Source organism: Hemicordylus capensis, chromosome 5 (genome assembly GCF_027244095.1).
Source record: "Hemicordylus capensis ecotype Gifberg chromosome 5, rHemCap1.1.pri, whole genome shotgun sequence".
NCBI lineage: Eukaryota > Metazoa > Chordata > Lepidosauria > Squamata > Cordylidae > Hemicordylus > Hemicordylus capensis.
Window position 1 is genome coordinate 179,335,331 of NC_069661.1, and position 24,437 is coordinate 179,359,767.

Genomic DNA, 24,437 nt, shown 5'->3' on the forward strand with positions numbered 1-24,437 from the left:
TCCGTTGACATCCATTAGTAATGGGTTTTGCGTCTGCATGGAACTCCCTCAGTGTGGAGTACCACAGCTCCTCATGGTGCTTCTGCCCCACCCCATGTGATTAATATTTAAAGTGGGAGGAATGTCACTCCCTCAGTTCCTGGGCGACTGCTGGTACAGGCGACCATCCTTGCAGTGTCACATGTGAGTTCTACTAAGAGACTTGAATTACTGCAGTGAGGAAGTCTGGGTGGGTCTAACGGATAGGGATGTACCAACAGGTTCATGTTTGAACCGGTTCAGTTCTATGGTTCAAACTTGGACCAAACAGGACATTGCACTGGCAATGCCGGTCCAAGTTCAAACCAATTGAGCCTGGTTTGGTTCAAACAGGTCTGAGGGCTCAAACCTACATTTTAGGTGCTATCTTCCATTTTGTGTCACATGTATCTTGATTTCATTTGCCAAACTCATGCTTCTCTGATTGGCCAGATGAGTCATTCTTGCTGCAGTCCTTGATAGTTGTTTCTGCTGGTGAGAGTCTGCAGGCAGACTTGTGCTGTGTTCCCACCAGTCCCCCCACCCTGCCTGTTTTTCTGCTTCCACCACACACTCCCTCTACTTTAAAAAATTCCCACCCACCCCCTGGTGTGACTGTGTGTGTGCTTCCACTGCTGGTTCCCACCCCCCTTCAGAGTGAGTGAGTGACTGTTTCTCTCTCCCTTCTCCTGCTCTGGGCCTGGACAGGGTAGGCCCTTTGGCCTGAGAGGCTTTTCTGGCCATTTCCCTAACCCCCAGTCTACCACTGCCCCACCTTTTTTGCTTCTGTACTGACTGGCTGCTGCTTTTAATTCTGGGCTGAGCTGAAAAGTCCTCAGCTTTTTGGGCGGTGTCTTTTTTCCCTCTGGAGCAGATGATTTTCTTTTTTAATCATTTTCTTGCTGTGCTTAGCACACTGCCTGCTCCAGACTAGAGTACTCCAGCAGGGCCTCCCCTCTCTCCTGTGTCCTCTTTCCCTCCCTCCCCCGCCCCACCTATTCCCCACAGCTCATTTTTTTCACAAGCCTTTTATTTTATTCAGTTGTTATTTCGTTTGTTTGCGTGGGTAGCTGGAAGGCTACCTCCTCCCACCTTGGCTGTGCCTGCCCACTTGCTGGCAGCCTACCACTGGTCAATAAAGCTTTTTTTTCCCCTGACCAATGTGTGGGGCAGAAGATCTTCTGGCTGACAAGAAGGATAAGTGCTTTCTTTTTGGTGCCCCCTTTGTCCCCTTTAGTTTTCCTTAAATAGGACCTCCTATCTTGGCAGGGTTTGGGGAGGTTTATTTTCTGTGTGTGCCCCGCCTCCAGGGGTCTTGTTTTCACAGATTGTTTCTCACTGAAGCTGGGCCCTTCTTCTTCTTCCAACACAGGGTGAAAAATGGGTTGGGTGATAGCAGCGGGTGAGCACCAGCAGCCCCCCCCAGGTCCATTGTCACCCCAAAGGCCCAAGATGGCATCCAGGATGTTGGTGGCCACCCAGAGCAGCAATGTTTGGCAATATTTTGAGATCCCTCAAGATGTCCTGCTCGCTGCTCGCTGTGTCCACTGCAGGGCACAGGTCAGTCAGGGCAAGGATGCTAAGCATCTGGGGACGACCTCCATGTGGTGACACATGCAACGGCATCACCCAGATCTCCTTGACTCTGCAGGAAATGCTACAGTGCTTAGTGTGCCTGCAACTAGCGCTAACAAGGGCCATGCAAAGGCTTCCATGAAGCAAGGCCTGCTGCCAGTCAAGCGGTGGATGCAGTCATTGGGCAAGAAGCACCCCAGTCACGTGGACCTACGTCTCTTCACCGCCTCATAGGGGAGATGATGGCTACTGATGACCAACCTTTTCAGTTGGTTGAGAACGCTGGCTTCCACTGGATACTCCTGACGCTAGCACCCGACTACACCATCCCCTCAAGGACCAAGTTCAGCCAGAACATGGTCCCCTCCCTGTACAGGGAGCTCGTGTCAGCCGTGCTGGCACCAGCATGCATTTCATCACTGATCTTTGGGACAGTGTGAGTGGAATGTACACTGCTTTCCTGGCCCTGGCTGCTTACTGGTGGGGCCCAGAGAGTGTGGTGACCTCTGGCTCCAGTGTATCCCACACTGCATTTCAGGACAGGTGGGGCATCTTGCACATGGAGACCTTGGATGTCAAGCACACCAAGAAGGAGGTGGCAGCCATAATTGGCCGGCAAACTGAGGAATGGATAAGTGGGTTGCCACACCTCAGCCGGGGCTTTATTATAACAGACAATGGTTCCAACGCCACTGTAGCAGTAGAGCACTGTTACGTGCACACTCACGGTTATATGCACGCTCACAGGTTTTCTGATATCCACTTAGTTAATTTTAGATCCCACTCAGGTTGCATTAGGAAGCACATGGAGGTCATCCCCTCCACTCTGAATCCATGTGCGCACACAGTACCTTGATACTGCTATCCAGAACAAAACTCATTCTGCACAAAGATGAAAAAAAATTAGAGGGACCACTGCAGTAGAGTAAGTGTTGGGGTGTGTGAACATCCGCTGCATAGCACACACGTTCCACCTGGCTGTGAGGGGTGCCCTTGGCCTCTAAGAGGCGAAGGTGTCCAGAGAACAGGGCCGCCCCATGTTAGGTGCTGTTGCTGCTATGGCTGCACTTGTGGACAAGGTCCACAAGATTGCAGCTCACTTCCATCAGAGAAGTTCAGGAGCCGCTATGTGAGCTGTGTAACCACGGCCTTCTTCAACGTTTCATCCCTACAGATGTAGATACCCAGTGTAACTCCACCTTCCTCTTGTTCCAGCGCCTGCTGGTGCTCTCCCATTTGTTCACTGGTGCTCTCTGATTTCTGCTTTTCAATCAGGCAAAAGCAAAGGAGCTGAAATTACCACATGGTCTGGAAGCAGCTCTTTCTCCTCTCAGAGAAAAGGAGCCCTCTCTGCAAACATATAGCAAAGACTAAAAATGCTGATAAAGCAGAGGGGCCTCTCTGCAGTCCTTTAAAAAATTTCAACTAAGTATGTATGGTTTCTCATTTCAAATTAGCCAGCCAGCACGAAAGCATGGTTCCAAGTTAGGTAAGTGAGATGGGGTTTTACTTAGATTCATGGATGGCACTTTTATTCCTGTTTGCCTAAGCACTATTAAAATGAAGATTCCGAATTTAAGTCAAATCTTACTTTCTAAGTCTGTTCTGCAGGACAGGTCAATGTGCAGCCTCAAACACTTGCTCAATCCACTTACTCTGGAATCCACAAAGTGTCAGCTTTCAGTATTTCAAAAGTGCTTTTCAAGCATTCAATTGCAAAAATAAATGAGAACACAACAGCTATTAAATATTCAGAACCAAAATATTCAAAACCAAGATAAGAAAGAGACAAAACTTATTAGATTTGATCAGTTTTGTAAACGATATCAAGACTAAAGGATAGTGGTAAATGTTCTGCCATTTGGAACAAACAATTCCAGAATAAGTCTATCACACACTAAGAATGTGTGCCCAATAAAGTGATTCTATCCTACAAACACCACCACTTCCTGCAAGGATCTCAGAAAAATTTTAAGCTGACCACTACTTTTAATATTCATTCAGCAGAGGTACATACGTTTCTGAGAATTCTTTTAAGAATTTCAGTTTTGAGAACACTGCATCTGACAGCTACAAGAAATATAGTTACTGTAAATATTAATAAATGAACAGTATGGGCTAATTAAGCAATTGGCTTTAAAAGCTTCACACACTAGACAGTACTTTTGATATTGTATGTTTTTAGTAAGTAGTCTAGTAGCACCACCTTCTGGTCAGGTTGTCAACCACACTCAGACATAATTTACTATGCTTATAATTCATTTAGCAGTAAACTAAATGAATTTAGCAGTATACTACAACAAAAGAAACAAATGTCATTTTATATTGGACATATCAATAAACCCCAGAAGAAATAAGCTATATCAGTTGTGATATTCTGGCCAATGAACACCAGGAATATGCAAAAAGGCTTCTGTCAAAAAACCAAAACAAAACACATACTAAGAAGTGTTCCTTCAAGGATTAGAAAAATATCATATGCATGCAAATTATGAGTGCTCAATTAAAGAGAATACATTCAGTGATAATGGCTAGCACTCCTTTTTAGCCTACTTTTTAAAATTCAGTGCTAAAAATGTGAACAGAATTAACGCACATACTTTGAAATATTTTCTTCTTATGCGGGTCATATTCATTAGCATCACTCCAGAATTTATTCCAGTTTTTCCATAATAAGGATGTCTAGCAAAGCGATTATACCATCCAATACGAGGCTCCTCATGTTCTGGTGCCATTGCAGCAATTTGAGTAGAATTAAATTTTTCAAGGAAAGACCAGATATCATCAACAGGTCTTAAGAACAAGATGTCTGTATCAACATACAATAAGGAGTCCACATTTTTAAGGATTAACTATCAAGGAAAAACAAATTGGAAACAAATGTTAGGCCAAATACTAATCATTTTATGAAATTCATTTTGACCAATGAACTATTGTGCAAGTTCAACATGACTATTCGCTGCTTCTCCAAATAGAGACACAGCTTTTAATTATCTATTTCTAGCATCTAAGAACTGATCTTGCAGAGCAGAAAAATAAAAACTTAACATGCATTTGAGATTACAATTTACCTTATGCAAAAATTTCACTATCGAGAACAACAAAAACCAATATTTTATTATGCTGAATTAAATTTTGACATCTCTGTGATGTTCTGGTTTTATTGTATTTTATACTATTATATTTTATTGTTTTCCTGTTTTATTGCTTTTAATTTTGTAAACTGTTCAGTACTACTGGTAGAAATTAAAAGGTACATATTTCCAAATAAGTCAATAAACGATTTTAACATTTTATATGGAAGTCAGACAGCATTTAGTTTCTTCTACTTTTGAGTGATGAGCACACATAACTACAAAGTGAATTCCCTTCCTGTCTTTGTTTATATTAGTGATGTGCACTTCTCCGGACCGGCACCGAAGGGGGGCCTTGTTTTTAGGGCGGGGAGGGCTTGCTTAGGCCTCCTGCCTCATTGCCCCCGCCAGCGCCCGTATTTTCTAGTATAGGGGCGCTGGAAACCAGCCGCCCCCCGCCGCCGCCGCCGCGGCGAAAGTACTCCCAATGCCAGCCCTCCCTCCCTCCCAGCTAGCTGGCCACCCGCCCGCCCTCCCGCTCGCTCACCGTTCACCGTATAGAAAACGAGAGGAGCTCCGGCACAGAGCTCCTCTCGTTTAGAAGGCCTCCGGCAGAATGGTGTTTTGCGCGCGCGCGCATGCGTGCGCCACAAAGCACGCCATTCGCCGGAGGCCCGGTCTACCCGCCGGGAAAGGGCCGGGTAGACCGGGCCTCCGATCGCTGGGTAGACCGGGCCTCCAGCGATCGGAGGCCCGGTCTACCAGCGATCGGAGGCCCGGTCTACCCGGCCCTTTCCCGGCGGGTAGACCGGGCCTCTGGTGAATGGCGTGCTTTGCGGCGCGCGCATGCGCGCGTGCGCAAAACACCATTCTGCCGGAGGCCTTCTAAACGAGAGGAGCTCTGTGCCGGAGCTCCTCTCGTTTTCTATACGGTGAACGGTGAGCGAGCGGGCGGGAGGGCGGGCGGCCAGCTAGCTGGGAGGGAGGGAGGGAGGGAGGGCTGGCATTGGGAGTACTTTCGCCGCAGCCGCGGCGGCGGGGGGGCGGCGGCTGGTTTCCAGCGCCCCTATACTAGAAAATACAGGCGCTGGCGGGGGCAAGGAGGCGGGAGGGCTAAGCAAGCCGTCCCGCCCTTAAGGGTATACCCCCCACCCGGACCCGAACCAGGCAGGGCCGGACCAGTCCGGCAGTTCGGCCATTCTTTGGAATGGCCGCCGGACCGGTTCGGGCACACCACTAGTTCATATTTGTTGTACTCCCTGTATCTGCCTTTTCACTTCAACATGTGTATGCACATAAACACTCCCTAGCATGTAAGCAGCCCCTTCCTTCAAAATCACCCACAGTTCCTTGTTTCTTTGAAGAGAAGGGAAACTATCCTGTTGAAGACAAGATTGACTTTGTGCTACTAAATCTTACTGCAGTATGGTTTTCATTTAGCCAATAGCTTCTGCCCACTTAAGAAATCTAAGAAAACAAAATTACGTTTGGAAGCACATCTACACTTAGGAAAGTCAGTTAAGTGAATGCAAGAATAATTTATAAGTTTTTCAATGGCCACCACTACTTACTGGCAAGAAAAGCCTTTGAGAAGCACAGGGCTTGAACAGTTTCTTCCATTCCGCTGCATTCTCAGTTGGAAATGAGATGGGGTATAAAGTATAACTAAATTTTTCTTGATACGCCAAACTATCAAGCTGAAAGAGTATTTTAAAACTTTAGTATTTTATTGAAAGACTCAAATAATAAAGACCAACTAGAATAATATGCTATGTTTCTTCCCTTTCTTGTCATATAATAGTAAAGGTTTTTCAAACTGTAAAATCAATTAAATGTTTGTTAAAGCATCAAACATTACTATCAATCAAGGACTGTCTCAAATCTGGGTTAGTTGTGGCATTATATGGATACATTTACACTTTGGTTGATTATTAGATATGAGAAAGGAGAATATAAAGCCATTTGTAAGAGGTCAATAGGAGAATAAATGTTTCCAAGTAAGGGTTGATTTTGTTTTTGCAAACATTTGATAAAGCAAATTAATTCAGAGACACAGAAAAATGCTTTGGAAAAATGTCAAAGTATGTTTATCTGTCAGGTTTCCCCCACTTTATTTTCAGGGCCTTTCCTTATTTTCAGGCATAAACAACACTCATATGCATGACCTTAAGTTAGATAAACTATCTTACAAGCCCAAACCTGGGTGCTAAATTTTCATTTTCTTGATAGAAGCTTCTTCTCTTGATGAGGAAGAACCTCCCTGGAGTAGCAAGGGCTTAAAATCTATGACAGGCATAAGCCATACAGGAGAACGGCAGGTGGAATCTAAAACTTGCATTTAAAGAGGAATCCATATCTTATTGTGTAATGGAATTATGGCAATTTCCCAACAGAGTTCATTTTGCCGTTACACTTCAGAAAAAGCTTTCAGGATTGGGCATCTCAATATGCAAACACTCAACACACCACAGACTAGTTATAATGGTCGAGGGATGATGGTAGCCAGTGAGCCTGCCCACTTCACCCATAGAACAGCCAGCTCATAGAACAACCAGCTCATTAGGAAAATGTAACCACCAAAGCCCTATTCAGACAATATATTGCGGCTGAGTTCAGAGGTCCGTACAGATGTAATATAGCAATAACAATAGCACTTACCTTTATATACCACTCTATAGCCGGAGCTCTCTAAGCGGTTTACAATGATTTAGCATATTGCCCCCAACATTCTGGGTACTCATTTTACCGACCTTGGAAGGATGGAAGGCTGAGTCAACCTTGAGCCCCTGGTCAGGATCGAACTTGTAACCTTCTGGTTACAGGGCGGCAGTTTTACCACTGCGCCACCAGGGGCTAACATGCAGGTTTTCTGCATGAATGACCTGTGCCTGTGCTCATTTTAAAAGTGAGCCTGGGTACAGGCCCCCAGGATATAGATAGATAGTGTACTGCTGTACCTGTATTCACCATAACATGTGCAGAACCTCGTTGCAGCAGAAGGGATTACAATCTATGGTAGACATAAGTGTACAGATTTGTACCTGTATATACAGTACAGAGACTGTACAAGTGTTGATATACTAATAGGTCTTGAGGGGGAAAAATCAGATCCTGGTTAGAAAGATTTGATCCAGGCTTGATATATTATTTGTTTATTTATGGATTTATATACCGCCTAATATAAAATCTCAAGGCAGTGGTCTGTGAATATTGGACTGTGAACAAATTATGTTTTGCACAAACCACAGTTTCCTAGATTCAGATTAACTGGAAAACTGGTTTGTTACAAAAGTGAACAGAAGTTTCTAATTTCCTCCTCTCGTGTATGTGTGGGGGAGCAGAGAAGGGAAGAGCAAATAAACTTGAGACTTGCACTTTCTCAAGCTCATCACATCAAGACATGGTTTTCTGATATGTCTGAAGTTGCAAGGCAATTTTTTTAAGCAGTAGGACTCTGAAGGAGAGTACTATAAGAAAATAATAAAAGACCAAAGTACACGGTTACACCCTTTTTGTTCATGAAGATACACTATATCCCAAACCGAAAGAAAACAAATGCAACCAGTTTTCACTGATATCTAATTGAGGTAGTGGTTTGGTGCTACTACTGAAAGCAACTGGGCTTAGAAATACTTGAAAACCAATAATTAGATAGTCAACCAGACATGTTAGCAGTTAAGAGTACATTATGTGGGTACTTTCTATCCTTCACTTACCTTTCCTTGGAAGTCACTGTGCAGTGGATTCTCTGCAAAAATATGAAACTGTAGAGGTTTGATGCTGAAAATAATGGCTGATTTCAGCATAGTAACAGTCTCCTCCAACCTTTCACCGCAAGCCACCACTGCCAAGTGCATTTTCTCAGAAGGTCGAGCTTTCAGAACACCATATCTAATACAAAGAATACAAGCAGAAGCAGTTTCCAAAGAGAAAATGCTAAATATAAACATTTTTACAAAACATGATGTTCTTTTATCGCTGTAATGTGTTCAAGGAAATATTCAGTAAAACAAAAACACGTTTTCTTTAAAATACTTATTATGCTATCTATCTTTCAGTTCAGAACAAAAAACCTCCAGGACAGCCAATATATAGTCAACATAATAAACAATACAACAATAATAAAAGGACTAACAACAGCACTGCCTAAAAAGATCTACAGCAGTAAAGAGATCTCTCTAACCAGAATCTGCTTCTGAAAGAATAATAGCTTTCAGTTCTAGAATTTCAGTTCTAAAAATCTGTGAAGGTTTGCAGAAACTGAAACAAGCTACCCTATTTTACATGGTATTTGCTGCTAAATTGGTGTGCGCATATTTTCAAACACAAAACAGCCCCTGCCCCCAACAGGCTGTAGAAGATGGGGAAGTCTGAAGCAGGTGAGAGGATTCAAGAAGTGTGCATGTCTACACAGAACCTGAAACTGCCCAATACTATAGATGGTTTTCCACAAAGATGTGAGGTGGAAAAGATTCCGGTACTTTATTTTTCGGTGAAAAAATTTCACGTTCTAAAATTTCCACTTGGCTACTTGATACAAGGAGGGTAAATAAATATGGTGGAGGTGCTTGTTTTTTGAGCTGTATAAATAGGTCAAATAAAATGCCAAGGGCATCGGGAAAATTTGTACAGTATTTTAAAGAATTTTTTTTTCAGATGAAGAGAAAACATGCATAGAAAACATTACCAGAAAAAATGACCAATTCAGATTTATAGAAAACCCATATTGCTAGCCTTACAGTTATTTGGGGGGAAATGAAGGGCAGTTAAAATAGCATTCTAAAACCTTGCCTTAAAAGAATTTCTTTCATAATTCTAAAAGAAAAAAATACTTCATAAGAAGGGTTTTCACCAATGTTTCTTAAAATTCACTTTTTTTGAACTAAAAAAACCAACCTAAGAAAGAAAAATATTTTCCCAGGAATTCCTATTTCTAGTGGGTACAGGGGGCTGACACAGGAAAGAGGTGTAGGAAAGTTGTTTACAACAAAACAGCTTATTTCTCATTTGTGTTCCAACAAATACTATTCTGCCATCACATTATAATTCAGGAGGTCCCATTTCCAATGATTCGGTTTGTACACCATATTTACAAGCTCATTTCTTACTTTATGTCCCAATCTAGTTAAAAATAGGTACACAGTCTTTAGTTGCCAGGGAGCTAACACCAGTTTGTCAAAGGCAGTGCAATAAAATGATGTTGCAACATTATATAGTAGTAGTAACAGCAGCAGCAAATGACAATCTATATAAATTGCATGACTATAATATAAATTGCAGGATATGAGGTGTAGACATACAATATTTCTATGTGTCAGTAGAATAATTTCCAGTGAGCATCCAGGTGTGCAACTTTTTATTTTGAAATGTCAGGGACAATTGCTAGATCTATATGATCTAAACTAAGATATCTGTTTTCAAATGTATATAGTAAACAAGTTGTACTAGAAAGAACAAATCTGTCTCCTTTCACTGTCTCTACAACTGGACTAAATTTGGTTCAAATGGATGTCCACAAGTTAGCTCTCTTGCACTTCAAGTGTTCATGAGTCTGCCATCTTGGTTTGGGGTAGGTGACATAATTACACACTATACCACTGAGGTGTCCCTGGGTGTCACTCACTACAACTGTACCTAATTTGGCCAAATTGGTTAGACAGTCCTCAAGTTAGTGCACTTTCGCCTCAAAAGTTCACATCTGCCATCTTGGATCGGGGTGGATGACATCATCACAAACTATGACACTGAGATTTCCTCATGTGCCCCTACAGCTGTAGCAATTTTGGTTCAAACTGCTTAGGCAGTTCACAAGTTAGCCCAATTGCGCCTCAAAAGTTTACACGTCTGCCATCTTGAATTGGGGTGGATGACATCATCACAAACTACGCCATTGAGGTGTTCCTGTGTGTCACTCACTACAACTGTACCTCATTTGGTTCAAATCGATTAGAAAGTCCACAAGTTAGCCCACTTGCATCTCAAACATTCATGCATCTGCCATCTTGAATTAGGGTGAATGACATCATCACAAACTATGCCACTGAGGCATCCCTATGGGTCCCTACAGCTGTAGCAAATTTGGTTGAAATCGGTTAGGCAGTTCACAAGTTGCACCTCAAATGTTTACACGTCCGCCATTTGAATTGGGGTGGATGAAATCATCACAAACTAAGCTGTTGAGGTGTCCCTATGTGTCCCTACAAATGTACCCGATTTGGTTCATATTGGTTCAGGCATTACGAAGTTGATGGGGGGGAGCACGCACACAGACACACAAAATGCCAGGTGATCTCATAAGCCTGCTGGAAAGTAGGCTAAAAATACTGTCAGAGAGGGTAGGTAATGAACAAGCATGTCCAAAGGCTAGTGAAATTCTAGTAGTAGTGACTCTCATCAGCATTTCTACCAGCACTAAAAGTCAGTTTATGATTCACAGCAAAAGATTCAAAAAGGCGCGGAGGCGAGGCGGCGGGCCCGGCCGCGGAGGCGAGGCGGCGGGCCCGGCGGCAGCGGGCCAACTAGAGGCACAGATGCTCTGTGCCTGGGCCCACTAGTAGGTTAATAATCTACCTGTGGGACGGCCATGTTCGTGCTGGCGTTGCACAAGTGCAGCTGGGAAGTGCCCCGCCAGTGCACAATCATAGCTAGGGGGAGCGCCGTGATTATGAAAATGGTGGCGAGTGGAGGAGGAGCAGGTATGAACCTGCTCTCCTCCATGTTAAAGGGGCTGTGTAAGTCCTCTATTTTAAAGGGCTAGTGCTGTGTTTTGGATGCCACATTTCTAGTCCTCATAAATGTATTTTCGGGTGGCACAGAGTGCTTCCTGGAGAAAGAGAGGTTGTCGATAGTTCTCCCAATCTCTGAGCCAGCAGCACAGACCAGTTGGTTGAACTTTTCAGAGGCACCAGTGCTTCATTAGAATGTCAGTCATAATCATTTAAATATTTGCTTCACTAGCAGGTGAGATAGAAGCCTTGTTTATACACTGAAAGTTCCTTATAAATCTGATCAAGGTGTTCAGAAGTATTTTGATAATTGCATCTTCCTCACTTCTGTTAATACACTGTACTTGAAAAGATTAAATTTAATTGTGCACAAGATTTAATCGTGCTATCCTAAAAGCTTAGGAGAAGTAACAATAGATTAAGATGCAAAGATAAAATACACTGTTAAACTTCTAGCAAAAACTACTATCCAGCAAATGTTATACAACAAGCCTTTTACCACCTTATTCCCTGACTTCCAAAGAGCCAACCTAAACAATAAGTTACTGCATCATTCTTAAATGATAATCAAGCAGTGTAAGAGAGTTCTACAGCTGCAGAGTAGCTTCCATGCAATTGCTCCATGTACTCTGGCTTTCCCAACTCAGCTCCCAGGCAGTAACTTCAACAGAACATACTCAGATGAGAGAGAATTGCGCTTGGAAAATATGAAGCTAGCACTAGAAAAGTGGTGTAATCAACTCCCAATAACATAGTCCCATTGAGCAGTGAACTGTCCTGTTTTGCACAACTGAAGTACATGGCTACATTGTAAAAATCTGTAAATACAAATAGGCCTGATTCACACAATTATTTGAATCTAGGCTTAATGTGGGTTATAATGTGGGGTCATACAATAGTGTGATTGTATGAACTCACACCAAAGTGGTTTATGGCCCAAGATAAATATGAGATTCCCACTTTGACATGGGGTTCATACAATCATGCTAATGTCAGTAACCCATAATGAACCTGAATGCCAGAAGAAAGAATTACAGCTGTGTTGGTGTCAATTCAATTACAAAACAGCAACCTGTTTGGTTTTTAGGATAAAGCACAAACTCTTGAATTTAACTATTTTTGAGCTTCTGCTACTTTACCTGTTTAGGAAATGGAAATCTTGGAGATGGTTCAAACAACAAGATTTCTGCAGGTGAGGAGAGAGAATGGGAGTGTGAATGAGCAGGATAAAGGTTAAGTCTCCTTTCATCTTCTACTTAAGGGGTGTTCAAGAAGGGGCAAATAATGCCTAACTCCATTTTCTTCAGGCTTTCTTACTAGTCCTAACCCAACATCTGTTAAAGCCATTTACCAGATTTTTTGAGCTCTCCACAGTCAGAATAAGATCAAAGCTCCTGCTTCCGCCTGAAGCAAAGAAATTGTGAAAGCACACCAAGGTGACAAAAGACAGGACAGGATATATGAAGGCAAAAACACACACACACACACACAAACCACCCAGGCACATAAGATTTTATATGGTTCTGGCTCTGCAGTCAGTTCTTGGAGCTTTCTCTGCTCACCCCAAGTGTGTCAGCTTTCTGCAGTACAAAGGCCTAATTAAAGGAAGCAATGGTGTTCCCACCCCCACCGGTTATCAAGCTTGCAGTATTACTTGTACCTTGAAGGAAACAGAATTAATAGAAAGCCATAAATATTAGGACCAGGATTTAAAGAGCCATTTAAAGACCAGGACCCGGATTTAAAGAGCATGAACAAAAGGCCTGTCCAGAATTATTCTGTTTTATAAACTAGCAATTTCAGGCTCCTTCATTCTCAACATACAAATTTGTAAAAAAAGAGAAATCACAAATTCAGTTTCCAGTGATCTTTTTTCCACTTGGAAATTCCAACGACCCAGTGAAGAAAGGAGCCACATGCCCAACATACTGCCATTGGCTGCTTACTGTCCTGAAAATATTTACTTATAGTGCAGCAACATTAGATACTGTGTAGCCCAGTGTCTCTCCCGAAAATACATCCAATCAGTACATATTTTTGAGAGATGCAGAGGGTTTGAGGGGTGATATTGACAACAATTTCCCTCTACCCTTCCCACATCAAAATATTTTTCAAGAGCGCATTATATCTTGGTCTGGATGACAGCCAAAATTCTTAAAGCCCTAGAAAATAGTATCAAAGAAAATAGCATGTACTTTTAAGCAGCATCAGCATTAAGAAGCAACTGCAAAATGCGCTCTGGGGCCAAATTGCAATTCAACTCCAAAGCAACAAGTTAACATTATGTAAAAAGAGTGAGCAATGAATAATTTTCATGATATTCACCGGTATGTTTCCCAAGCTATATAAAATAGCAGTTAAAAACAGTGGTAGAGACTGCAGTAAAGAAGCAGTCCTCTTTTTAAATGGAGATCTCTTAAAAGAATATTGGGTAAATGCCCCTGAAGAAAGCTTACAGCTGAGATGTGTTGGGCACATGTATGCATGTTAATAAAGAAATATATTTACGTTGTTTTATAACAGTGTGAGGACCTTATTTGTATGTTTTGTTAGATAGGATCTCAACCAATAATACTTAAAAAAAAAAATTGTAGGTAACATCCAAACAAAGACTTGCACAAGTAGAATGCACACTGAGGGAGGGTCAATTTATGCCAATTCTCCCTTCCTTCTGCAGCTCCTCTGCCCACTGAAAACAGATTCCCAGGGGTTGGGAAGATCCTTGGAGACATACTTTCAGCAGGTACAGAGGATTGCAGAAAGAAATGATCAGCAAACACTGACTTTTCATCCAATGCACAAGTGGAAGCATTCTGCTTCCGCTAGTATTAGCCTAGATGTGGTTGACTTTTTTTAAAAAATCAATATTGTGTCCCTTTTAAACATAACCTGGTTTAAAATGAAACTTGAATACAATACAAAAAGTATTAAAACCTCCTTGATCTTAACTTTTGGTAGACCGCCACCTTCATTACAAGCTCCTTCCAAGAATACAAGGAGCATTGCTCTTCCACAAAGACTACTTGTGTGAGTGCAACTTTCCTTCCATTCCCAGAAGAAGCAGCACATCACCAAACATTAGGATCAGACTCAATGAAGCTATTCCCAAGATCACTGGAAAGCGATCTAAGGAAGCTTAGCCCGCTTTCCAGTGGTTGTGGGAACCACCGGGCTCGCAGGCAAGCCTGGTGCTCCCAAGGCGGCAAGCCCGCCTAAACCACCCTCCCCTTAAATGAGGTTAACGGAGCGAGTGCTCCGTTAACCTCATTTTGTTGTTTGTGTGTTGCCGTAGTGCGTGGTGACACATGAGTAGACCCCCAGCCAAGAGGTTGCAAGCAGCCTCCCGGGCTTGGGGGTCTCTCCTGGATGCCCCACTCACTCGCATGGGGCATCCTGGAACTTCCAGGGGCTGTGCAGCTCCCGATCCCCGCAGCCCCTGCCGGCTCCATGACAAAGCCGGCAATCGTGTGGGTGGCCGATCCAGCCGCCCAGCTATGAGCAGCTGCTCATCTGTGGGGTGAGCGGGCTAAAACTGCTCTCCACACAGAACCCCCTCAGGCGCTTCACATGTATTTTGTGAAGCACCTCAATGTCTTTAAACTGAATCATGGCCATCCACCACGTAGACTGGTTTGGTTGAGAACTAACACCAAATCATGGTTTGAAGGCATGAGAATTGTGCTTGTAGGTTCCTTCCTCATTCACTGCACATTTTTCTCCAGTGAGTTTCTGTCCTTTTTAGTGCAAGCCAGAGGTTGCTTTTATATCCAAACTGGCAAACTATGCTTTGCACTTACCAGCTTCAAAGTATACTTTGCACTAATTGCTTCAAACGTCAAGCATTAAGAATAGTTTGCCAATTTGGATGTAATGGCAAGCTATGGTTTATGCCAAGGGTCCCAAGAGAGGTACTTCCGTAAAGGTACTTGAAGGGCTCCAAGGGGATACTCTGAGTCCTCCTGCCTCTCCACGCTGAAGTTGCGCTATTTATTCATCCGAGGATCGATGCCTTGAAGTCAATGCCTCCTCATTGATATGTCTGCTGCAGAAGCGGACGGGTGATGACCCTCCTCTGCTCTCAATTGGCTGGCTATGTGCTAAGATTCAGCTTTCTGAACTATATGCTGAAGTTCTCCCCTCAGCCTGAATGAATGTGAGCCAGTAACTGGAGTAGCCCATCTCATAATTGTAACATTACTTACACACACACACCTCTCTATGGAATAACTGAGCTGAAGGTTTGCAAGAGAAGGGGTACACTTGCTAAACAAGGTTGGGAACCCCTAGTTTATGCTAAATAGCGAGTAGCTCATTGAGTCAGAGTGCTTATGGGAAGAAGGCTGTGCATAAGCACAAAGTCTCTTTGTTCATGTAATGCCAAATGTTTTTTCTATGTTAACAAAATAAATTATAGGAGAAAGTGTGCTATTAAACTTAAGCATTATCAGGTCTCAAGAAGTACACTTGGTGATGAATGCAAAATGAAAGCGGAAGAGTATAGATGCAATCTTCCCCTCCCTGCTGCCACCCCCCACTGCTGCCACCTCCCTCCCACACAGCTCAGTCCTCATGGTATTGCCTAAATTGTGGTGATGATGGTGGGGGCAGATTAACAGTAGCTTGACAAAGGTGAACACTGATGTGATGGCATCATGCCCTTTTAAAAATGCTGCTGCCATTAGGGATGTGCACAGAACCGGCAGTTTCGCCGGTTCGAAGGCAGTGGGGGTCTCCCTTTAAGAGCGAGGGGAGGGTATACTTACCCCTCCCACCGCTTTCCCCCCACCGGTGTCAATTTTTTTAACAGCCCATGGGGCGGCAGCATATCTCCCTGCCACCCTGTTGCCCTTGTGTTCTGGATATGGCCGGAAGATGCCGACGCACGTCAGTAACTTCCAGTCATATCGGGAAGACAAGGGCAATGGGGAGGGCAGGGAGATACAATGCCACCCCAATGGGCTGTTAAAAAAACCAACACCAGTGGGGAGAAAGCAGTGGGAGGGATAGGTACACCCTCCCCCCGCTCTTAAAGGGAGACCCCTGCTGCCTTTGAACCACCCCGCTGCAGTTCCATGCACATCCCTAGCTTCCATTGCTGCCAACAAAACATGCGAGTTACTGAGCTGCCATTTCAGAGTATCCCAAGAGATAGAGGACAACAGACGACAGAGGAGAGTGAGGTGGAGAGAGGAGAGTGAGGTGGAGGAGAAAGAGGGAGAGGATAACAGAGGAGAACGGATGGTAGGGGAGGGCAAAAGACAAAAACGTGGAAGGAAAGGGGCAGAGGCGGGCATTAATTAAAGTAGCAAGATAGGGCCTGCAGGCAAGCAGTGAGGTGAGTTGGAGAGACATGGGTAGAACAAGAAGGAGAAAGGTGTGGGGCCCAGATTCGGTCTCTGCTGCTCATTATGAAATTGAAAAGAGAGGGTGGTGCTGGACAGGCTGAGGCAATGAAAGAGTCTCAGTAAAGCTGGACTGAGCAGGAGAAAAACACAGCTATAATCATGAGAATATGGAAGGGGAAGGAGGGCACTCTGCAAAGATAAGCCACTTCCCTGCAACCCCTTCTTGGAAGAGGGCAAGAGATAGGCTCCTAGGTACAGGGGCACACAGAAGGGATGCTTTTACTTTAGTAGTGCATGCTTTCTCTCTCGGGGACAAGAAACACAATGTGGTTCTTCTAGGAGAGCCCCTCCCCTTCTCTTTTGGAGGTTAATATCTTCCTGATATATTCAGGATCCAGTCTCTACTTCCATCCCCACTCCCCCCAAATGCCACAGGAGATCTGCTTGATTTAAAATAGCTTGCATCCCTGTGTTGACAGAGGTGTTTATTTTGTGTGTATTTAGTGTTTATGCACAATGTGGCATTTAGACTGAATGAAATTGCACTAATAAAACGTCTATGGGAGAAAGTTCTTACTCTAAAGTTACTCCAACTTCCTAACTTTGGAGTAACCTTCTGGGCCAGATGTAGAACAGCAATTTTATTTCTGTATGCATGTATGTATATAAACATGCACGTGTACACTGCTGATCAGAGGATTCTAACATGATTGCTTTAAAGCTTGGGGAGGGGGTGTCTTGTCTAGAGCAGACCAATTGAAAGAATAGTAAACTACATTGCAATCTTATTTGCCTACTCAGTAAAGTGTGCTGTCAAGTCAATTTCGACTCCTGGCACCCACAGAGCCCTGTGGTTTTCTTTGGTAGAATACAGGAGGAGTTTACCACTGCCTCCTCCCGTGCAGTATGAGATGCCTTTCAGCATCTTCCTATATCCCTGCTGCCCAATATAGTACCAGCGGGGATTTGAACCGGCAACCTTCTGCTTGATAGTCAAGCATTTCCCCACTGCATCACTTAAGGTGACGCCTACTCAGTAGTCCCATTGAATTCCATGGGGCTTATTCCCAGGTAAACAGGAATGACTGTGTTTATATAATGTGGAAGGTTGGTGTAGCTTCTTTCCAATAGCACTCATGTACCAACAGCTTGAGGAATCATCTGACTAGTACAATTTTTGTCTGGCTGGTGAACTGAGTCAACATTACTTGACCACTAACCATTATTAATGAAAAAATTATGTCAGCTTCCTAGTGGACTCAAGGGCTACTAAGTCATCAGAAGTACTAAAATGTAGATAATTTTGCACTCAATTTTTATGTCTTTAACTACCCAACCTCTGCAATGTGTTTTTCTCAAATTATGAATATTTGATAACCAAACAGCATGGAGATTTAATTTCCATCTCAGAAAAACACGGTTTTGTTCTGCCATTATCACACTTGCTTCTGGAAATTTCCAGGCACATATAGACTAATAAATCCTATGAGTGTTTACTTGGAAGTGGATTGCAGATTCAGAGCCAATTATACATTACATGTGTTTCCACAACTATTTTCTCCAACTTATTTTTTCTTATTGAAAATTGCCATGGGTGGCAACTGCAGGCCTTCTTAACCCTTTCCCAGTCAGCTGTTCATCTATTTAAAGTCATCCCACCTAGCTACCCTCCAGCTCAAAGGCGAAAACATACAGAATCCTCCTACTTTCCCCCAAGCAGCTACTCGCCTATCCACCACTCAAATTATAAGCTGGGCTGCATTTAAAAATAATACTGTTGGGAAGAACTTCAGAACTACACATAAAATGTAATTTGTTAGTATCCTTGCAGGTGTACAGAAAGCACCAACAAGGAAATGTGCAGCACATCTGGACTGCAAGGCAAAAATTGTATCTGATTGCAAACCAGTTTTAATTGTTATAGCAACCAGTTACTATGCATTTTTTTTCTAGAAAAATATGAATTTTAAAATGGGAAAGTTGATTTAAATTGGCATTTTTTTTCTTGGTGATTTAAATCATGATTGCAAAATTGATGCACATGAGTGCAGGAAAAGAAATCCCAACACATTTAATCATTGCTTCAACATTTTTTATAGTTTCAAATATTATTAGCATGGCTAAATTAGCTAATTGAGCAATTAAGACTCTGGCAAAGCCTACCTACAAGCAGCTTCCCAAAAGCAGTTCATTCCACAAACATCAGAGGGCAGCATCCAATAGGAATTCCAGTAAGATACAGATACATTCTTACACCTAACAGGATAAGACAGAAATAATCATCTATGAATGTTACTTGTTTTATTTCAAGTCTGTAATTGAGTAATTTTGTTTGCTGATTTAAAAAAATATTACCAGTTACTCTTAGTGCATGATAGTAGTGCTTCATGCATTGTGTAACATTAATTATACCACATCAGGGCAAATATAACCAGAGAATGGCCCTACAAAATCATGAATATAAAACTCAAGGGCAGTCCTACTGAAAAGTGATTTAATCATTAGAATGCAGGGTCAACAGCATTTCTTAAACACCTATATTTTCTTAGTACTCACTAGGTATAGTACTTGTTCACTTAGTACTCACCCCATTATTACATTTTTTTTTTAAAGGCAGGGGTTGGATCTCAAATAATCTCCTCTGAATAGAATAAGTGCCATTTGGCCAAATGGGAAAGGGACAATTTTTACTGATGGAAGGAGGGTTCTATCTCTTGCTCCCTGCATCCCCCCAAGATCTGCTCCCGAGAGTCCCATCAAGACATATTTGAGGGGGGAAATGGGGGCTGCAGAGCCAAGGAGAGATTGCCAAAAATCACTGTTTCATCCTTGCACAACTGGAATTTCTTCCTTGTACTTTGAAGAAGTATCAGATGGGATCCAGCCCATTTTCTTTTTATATTATTGTAACAGACCATAGGTACTTAATATAACCTGTTATATAACCGATCTCTCTCTAAATAATTAGAAAAGACACCTTGGCTGTCATCCGGACAGCAGCAGGAAGAGGAGAAGATGCACCCATGCTGTGTCGATTTTCTTAGTTCCACAGTGTGGAGCACACCGAGTGGGGAGTGTGATTTTCACACAGCTCTCAGGGACAAATTTTCAGAGGGTGCATGAAACTTCTGGGAGAAGCAGAAATCTCTTCACCCTCCAAAAATCCCCTCCCATTCTGCATGCTTTGCACCGCAGAGATCTGGAATCCTTCCACAGCACAGGTGTCTTCCAAGCTGCTGATGGTCAGAATGTCAGCCCTTAACTCCTTCTTTAAAGAGATTTCCAGTTACTCTGTTATCATCACTGTTAGCTGAACCACAGCTTATATATTACTCATTTGACTTACCTCTGCTGGATAAATTACCTCCCCTCCAACATTATGTTAAAATAGGAGCGTATTTAGTCATCTCTAGCAATGCCTACTTACCTCAGATCCAAAGTTCCTGGTAGACTCCATTTATGAATAGCGGATGAATTACTGAGCTAAGAGCTTCTGCTAAGTGTAATTTTCTAATGAGCAACATAATCTGTTGTATATTTGCCTAACCCCTGCTAACTTGGCAAAGAGGCACCTGTTAACATGGTGATTCTCTTTATTTAGCAGGGGGAGAGTAACTGGCCCTATCCACCCACAGCACAGTACCTCCAGTGACAGTTGCTGGTGTCTATCTTACATTTCTTTTAGATTGTGAGCCTTTTGGGGACAGGGATCCATCTTATTTATGTATTATTTCTCTGTGTAAACCGCCCTGAGCCATTTTTGGAAGGGTGGTATAGAAATCAAATCAAATCAAATCAAATCAATCATATCTATATATAAAATATTAGAGTGAGCTGCTCATTAGAAAATTGTGTGTGTTTTAAATGTAGCAATTCCTTAGCAATTAACTTACTAAAGGACTCACTAGAACTCCAAGAATTCAGCATCTAAAAGAAAGCATATTGCAGTATAATGTGCAGATGCTCAGCAGAAGTTCTAACTGAATAGCAGCTAGTCATCTGCTTTAACCTCAGGAACACAACCAATCAGGAACTACAGGTCTCGCAGGTGGCTATTATATTAACCCGCTCAACCCTGATGTAGTTATTAACTACTATTAAATGAAAATGATGCCATGATAAGACAGGGACATGAAGCGTCGGACTCAGATCTAATATAAAATGTCAGTGTGATTACAGACATTAAAAAGGGAGGATGATGTTAACTTAGATCCCCATGACAAACATCTCATCTGTCAGCTTTTATAGTAAGCCCTACAATTTGAAAGCAGTCGCAATAAACACAGATGTGATATAATGAACAATTTTGCATTAGTGAAACTATTACTTAGTGAGTCATTTCAAAGGCTATGAGCTCCACTAAATACTGCTGAGAGGTCAAAAAATATCTAATCCTTGCTGCTCCTACAATGTCGCTATACTAATATAGGGAGGTTAACCAGTATCTGGATTTCATCAGCTAGTTAAGGTATATTAAACTGCAACACCCTTTAATAGAAATAACTGCTGCAACACTTGCACTGCAGCCAAGGCACCACTTGTTTGCCCTTGCACCAGAGTCGAGACTTCATTTCAGTCCTATGAGTTGCCAAGCCCATAGAGCAATTCACAAAATCAAACTATAAGTTAGAAACAACAGCAGCAGCCTTGGTGTTTAGAACTGAACCTCCATCGCTTTTTAATTATAGATCTTGAACAAGTCAATATGAAGCTAGTTAAAAATAGGCAACTACAGAGGTGGAGCGGTGGCAGAAGTGTGCTTTATGTCTGCTGTTCCGTGCACTGTGGAGTCAGAACCACTTCAGGCAAGTTGGTTCTTTCATTTTAATGCCTCTGTGACTCCCTTCTGCTAAGGAATTAGAACAGCACTTACAGTATGGTTGCAGTATTGTGATGCAACAGTATTGCATCACATCTTTCATCCAGTAGTGACTAAAAATATCCGTATAAGCATGACCGAAAAGTTTAGCAAATAAATCTTATTTCTTTCCATACTTATAAAGATTTAAATGATCAATTTATCTTCAGATACAGTAAACACAAGTGACTTTATGCAATCATAATCAAGCACGAGAAGAAGAAACCAAGAACTAGCTCATCAATGGCAGTGCTGGTTATCAAATAAAGATAACTTGCTTTTTCAATCCTTTTCAGATGCTACTTTTTCAGCTTTGAAGCATAACTTGATGTCCTTATACATACGCAATATAGTTATCTGTGTATAACCACAATATTCAAACCAATACTCGGATGGGGGGAAACTATATAAAATCTTGTCATTTGTGTCAAAAGGTCCTTTCTGTGACAAAAGGTCACAAAACAGAGCTACACATAAAAATATTATGCAACAGGAAGGAGTTCCTCAACAAATGTATCTGTAAAACATTTGCCACACTTTTTGTGCTGCCTTATCAGATTTACAAATGTCATGGCTGTTGCCCTCCAGGAGTACATTTTAGAGTTTCAGGAAGTTTAGTGGCCTTCTACTGAATTTTCAACTATAAGCTTCCAAGAAATCCTCAGTACAAATCTCAGGACAATATGAAGAGAAATCTGACTGACATGAAAAAGAAATAATGTTTTCTAAGTGCCTCTGAAAGTTAAAGAATATCCATTACTCCAAAGTCTAATTCCAAAAATAAAAGAAGCAGGAAATTGGTATTGTAGTGTTTGTTTAGCGTGTACAGGAAAGCTGCATTCGAAGTTGTCTGGCCCACATAGAGAGGTGTTGACAATCGTTAACAGGAAATGTGGACAGAGATCCAAATAACAATTGTTATTTGTTAGCCACCCCGTAACAAATTATTTTCTGCCAAATTGCTGCTCATCATATGAATTCCTGGTCAACTGCAACTGCTCTGTATGAATTTGAAGAGAGATCTGTTGATCTATATCGGTAAAAAAAAGTTACACTTATTCAATCAGAAGCTCCTCAACTGATTCAGAAAGCGAGCACCGCTGGACTATTGTTTTCTTGTGTCTTCACTGCAGGAAGAGGGAAGCAGAAGAATGCAACAATGCCAGAAACCTAGCCACTTTTCCTGAAACTGATGTATTCACTGTAAGCAATGCTTGGGCCTGCAACCCCTAGATGCAGAGGTAAGAAAAAGAGAGCAAAGAACTGCTCAGGGGAAAATGACATTTGCTCCTGCCTTTCAAGCCTTAATTCCTACTTGCAGGGCTTCAAAATCTCCTCACTACTCATGAATTGTATGTATTATATCCACTGCAGAAGAAGAAGGATGTACACAGTGGCTGACATACCGCAAATTAATTTGCATATAGGGATGGGCAAGCTCAAGGCTGGGACACTTCAAGTTCAAATGGTTATTAGTATAATGTAGCAGCTAAGAGACTGAGATGAAATTAAAAAGTCTCCAATAGGAATGTACATGAACCGGTTCGCAGGCCATGTTGGAGGCCTGAGAACGGGTTCACTGGTCCAGTGGTCCAACGAACCCTCAGTGGGGTGGGTGGGGGGTGTTGCTTTAAGGGCAGGGGGGTTGTACTTACCCCTCCTGCCGCTTTTCCCCTCTGGCGCTCTGGTTTTCAGCAAAATCTTTGGGGCCGCAGCAGTTATCCCTGCTGCCCCTGCCCCCTTGTTGGTGCCCAAATGCAGAAGTAACATGCACGCATGCGCCCGCAGCCGCATGCGTCACACACATCACTGTGACGTGCACGGAGCGTGTGCGCAAGTTGGTGGCGCATGTGGCGGCGGCCGCAGTGGGCGCATGAACGCATGTTACTTCCGCATTTGGGTTGAAGAGAGCCAGCATGGTGTAGTGGTTAGAGTGCAGGACTAGGACCGGAGAGACCCGAGTTCAAATCCACATTCAGCCATGATACTAGCTGGGTGACTCTGGGCCAGTCACTTCTCTCTCAGCCTAACCTACTTCACAGGGTTGTTGTGAAGAGAAACCTAAGTATGTAGTACACCGCTCTGGGCTCCTTGGAGAAAGAGTGGGATATAAAATGTAAATAAATAAATAAATCAGGCCCACACACTGCCTTGACACTGCTGCCCAGAACAAAACTCATTCCATACACAGATGAAAAAAAATTAGAGAAAACACTGACCCCAAGGATTCCACAACATATTTTCAGAAGGCACAGCAGGCTGCAGAGGGAAAAGGAGATTGGCAAAAATCACCTCTCCCCAGTTTTCAGCATGAGTAACTTTAGTCTGGATGTCAGCCAGTGGAACTTCTTTCTAAGGCAAATTGCACAGGATTGTGGAAGTGCCTTTAGAGAAGCCACTCCCTATTAGGCTCAGTCCTGTATTTGCAATATGAGGATACTAATACTGATCTACTTTACAGGGTTTTTATAGGGATAATGTATATAAACAAGATAATGTATATGGAGCACCTTGAATAGTCAAAAGCATGATATAACTGCTAAGTATAACTGCTATTCAAGATCTGTAAGACACAGTTACCTGTACCAAGTGGTTTCCAATATAAGACCTAACACTTCCTTTGTAAAGTGTGGTGCCCAGTTAATTCTATGTGAAAGAAACTGTTGTAATCACAAAAAGGATCACCCAAATAGTATTGTTTTAAAATTAAAAAGAGTGAGAAAGACCTCTTTAGTTGATCAATGGTCAGTTGCAAAATAGTACACCAGGCTCTTAGCAGTTTACAGCATTATCAGTGCTCTCATTTTACAATATGATTATATTAAGACTCAGTATTATCAGA

At 42.5% G+C, this 24,437-nt stretch overlaps 1 protein-coding gene across 5 annotated transcripts in view; it reads right to left on the reverse strand.

The window, feature by feature from the left end:
* GXYLT1 (glucoside xylosyltransferase 1) overlaps window positions 1-24,437 on the reverse strand; it is a 47,053-nt gene that overhangs the window by 12,991 nt on the left and 9,625 nt on the right. For 3 of the 5 annotated variants that reach the window (XM_053255527.1, XM_053255531.1, XM_053255529.1), the window contains exons 2-5: window positions 18,901-18,993; window positions 8,384-8,558; window positions 6,239-6,364; window positions 4,194-4,445 (exon numbers count right to left, since the gene is read on the reverse strand). In XM_053255527.1, the coding sequence (XP_053111502.1) occupies window positions 4,194-4,445; window positions 6,239-6,364; window positions 8,384-8,558; window positions 18,901-18,993 (646 nt within the window). The remainder of the gene's footprint in view (window positions 1-4,193; window positions 4,446-6,238; window positions 6,365-8,383; window positions 8,559-18,900; window positions 18,994-24,437) is intronic. The other 2 variants (XM_053255528.1, XM_053255530.1) reach the window with 2 other exon arrangements.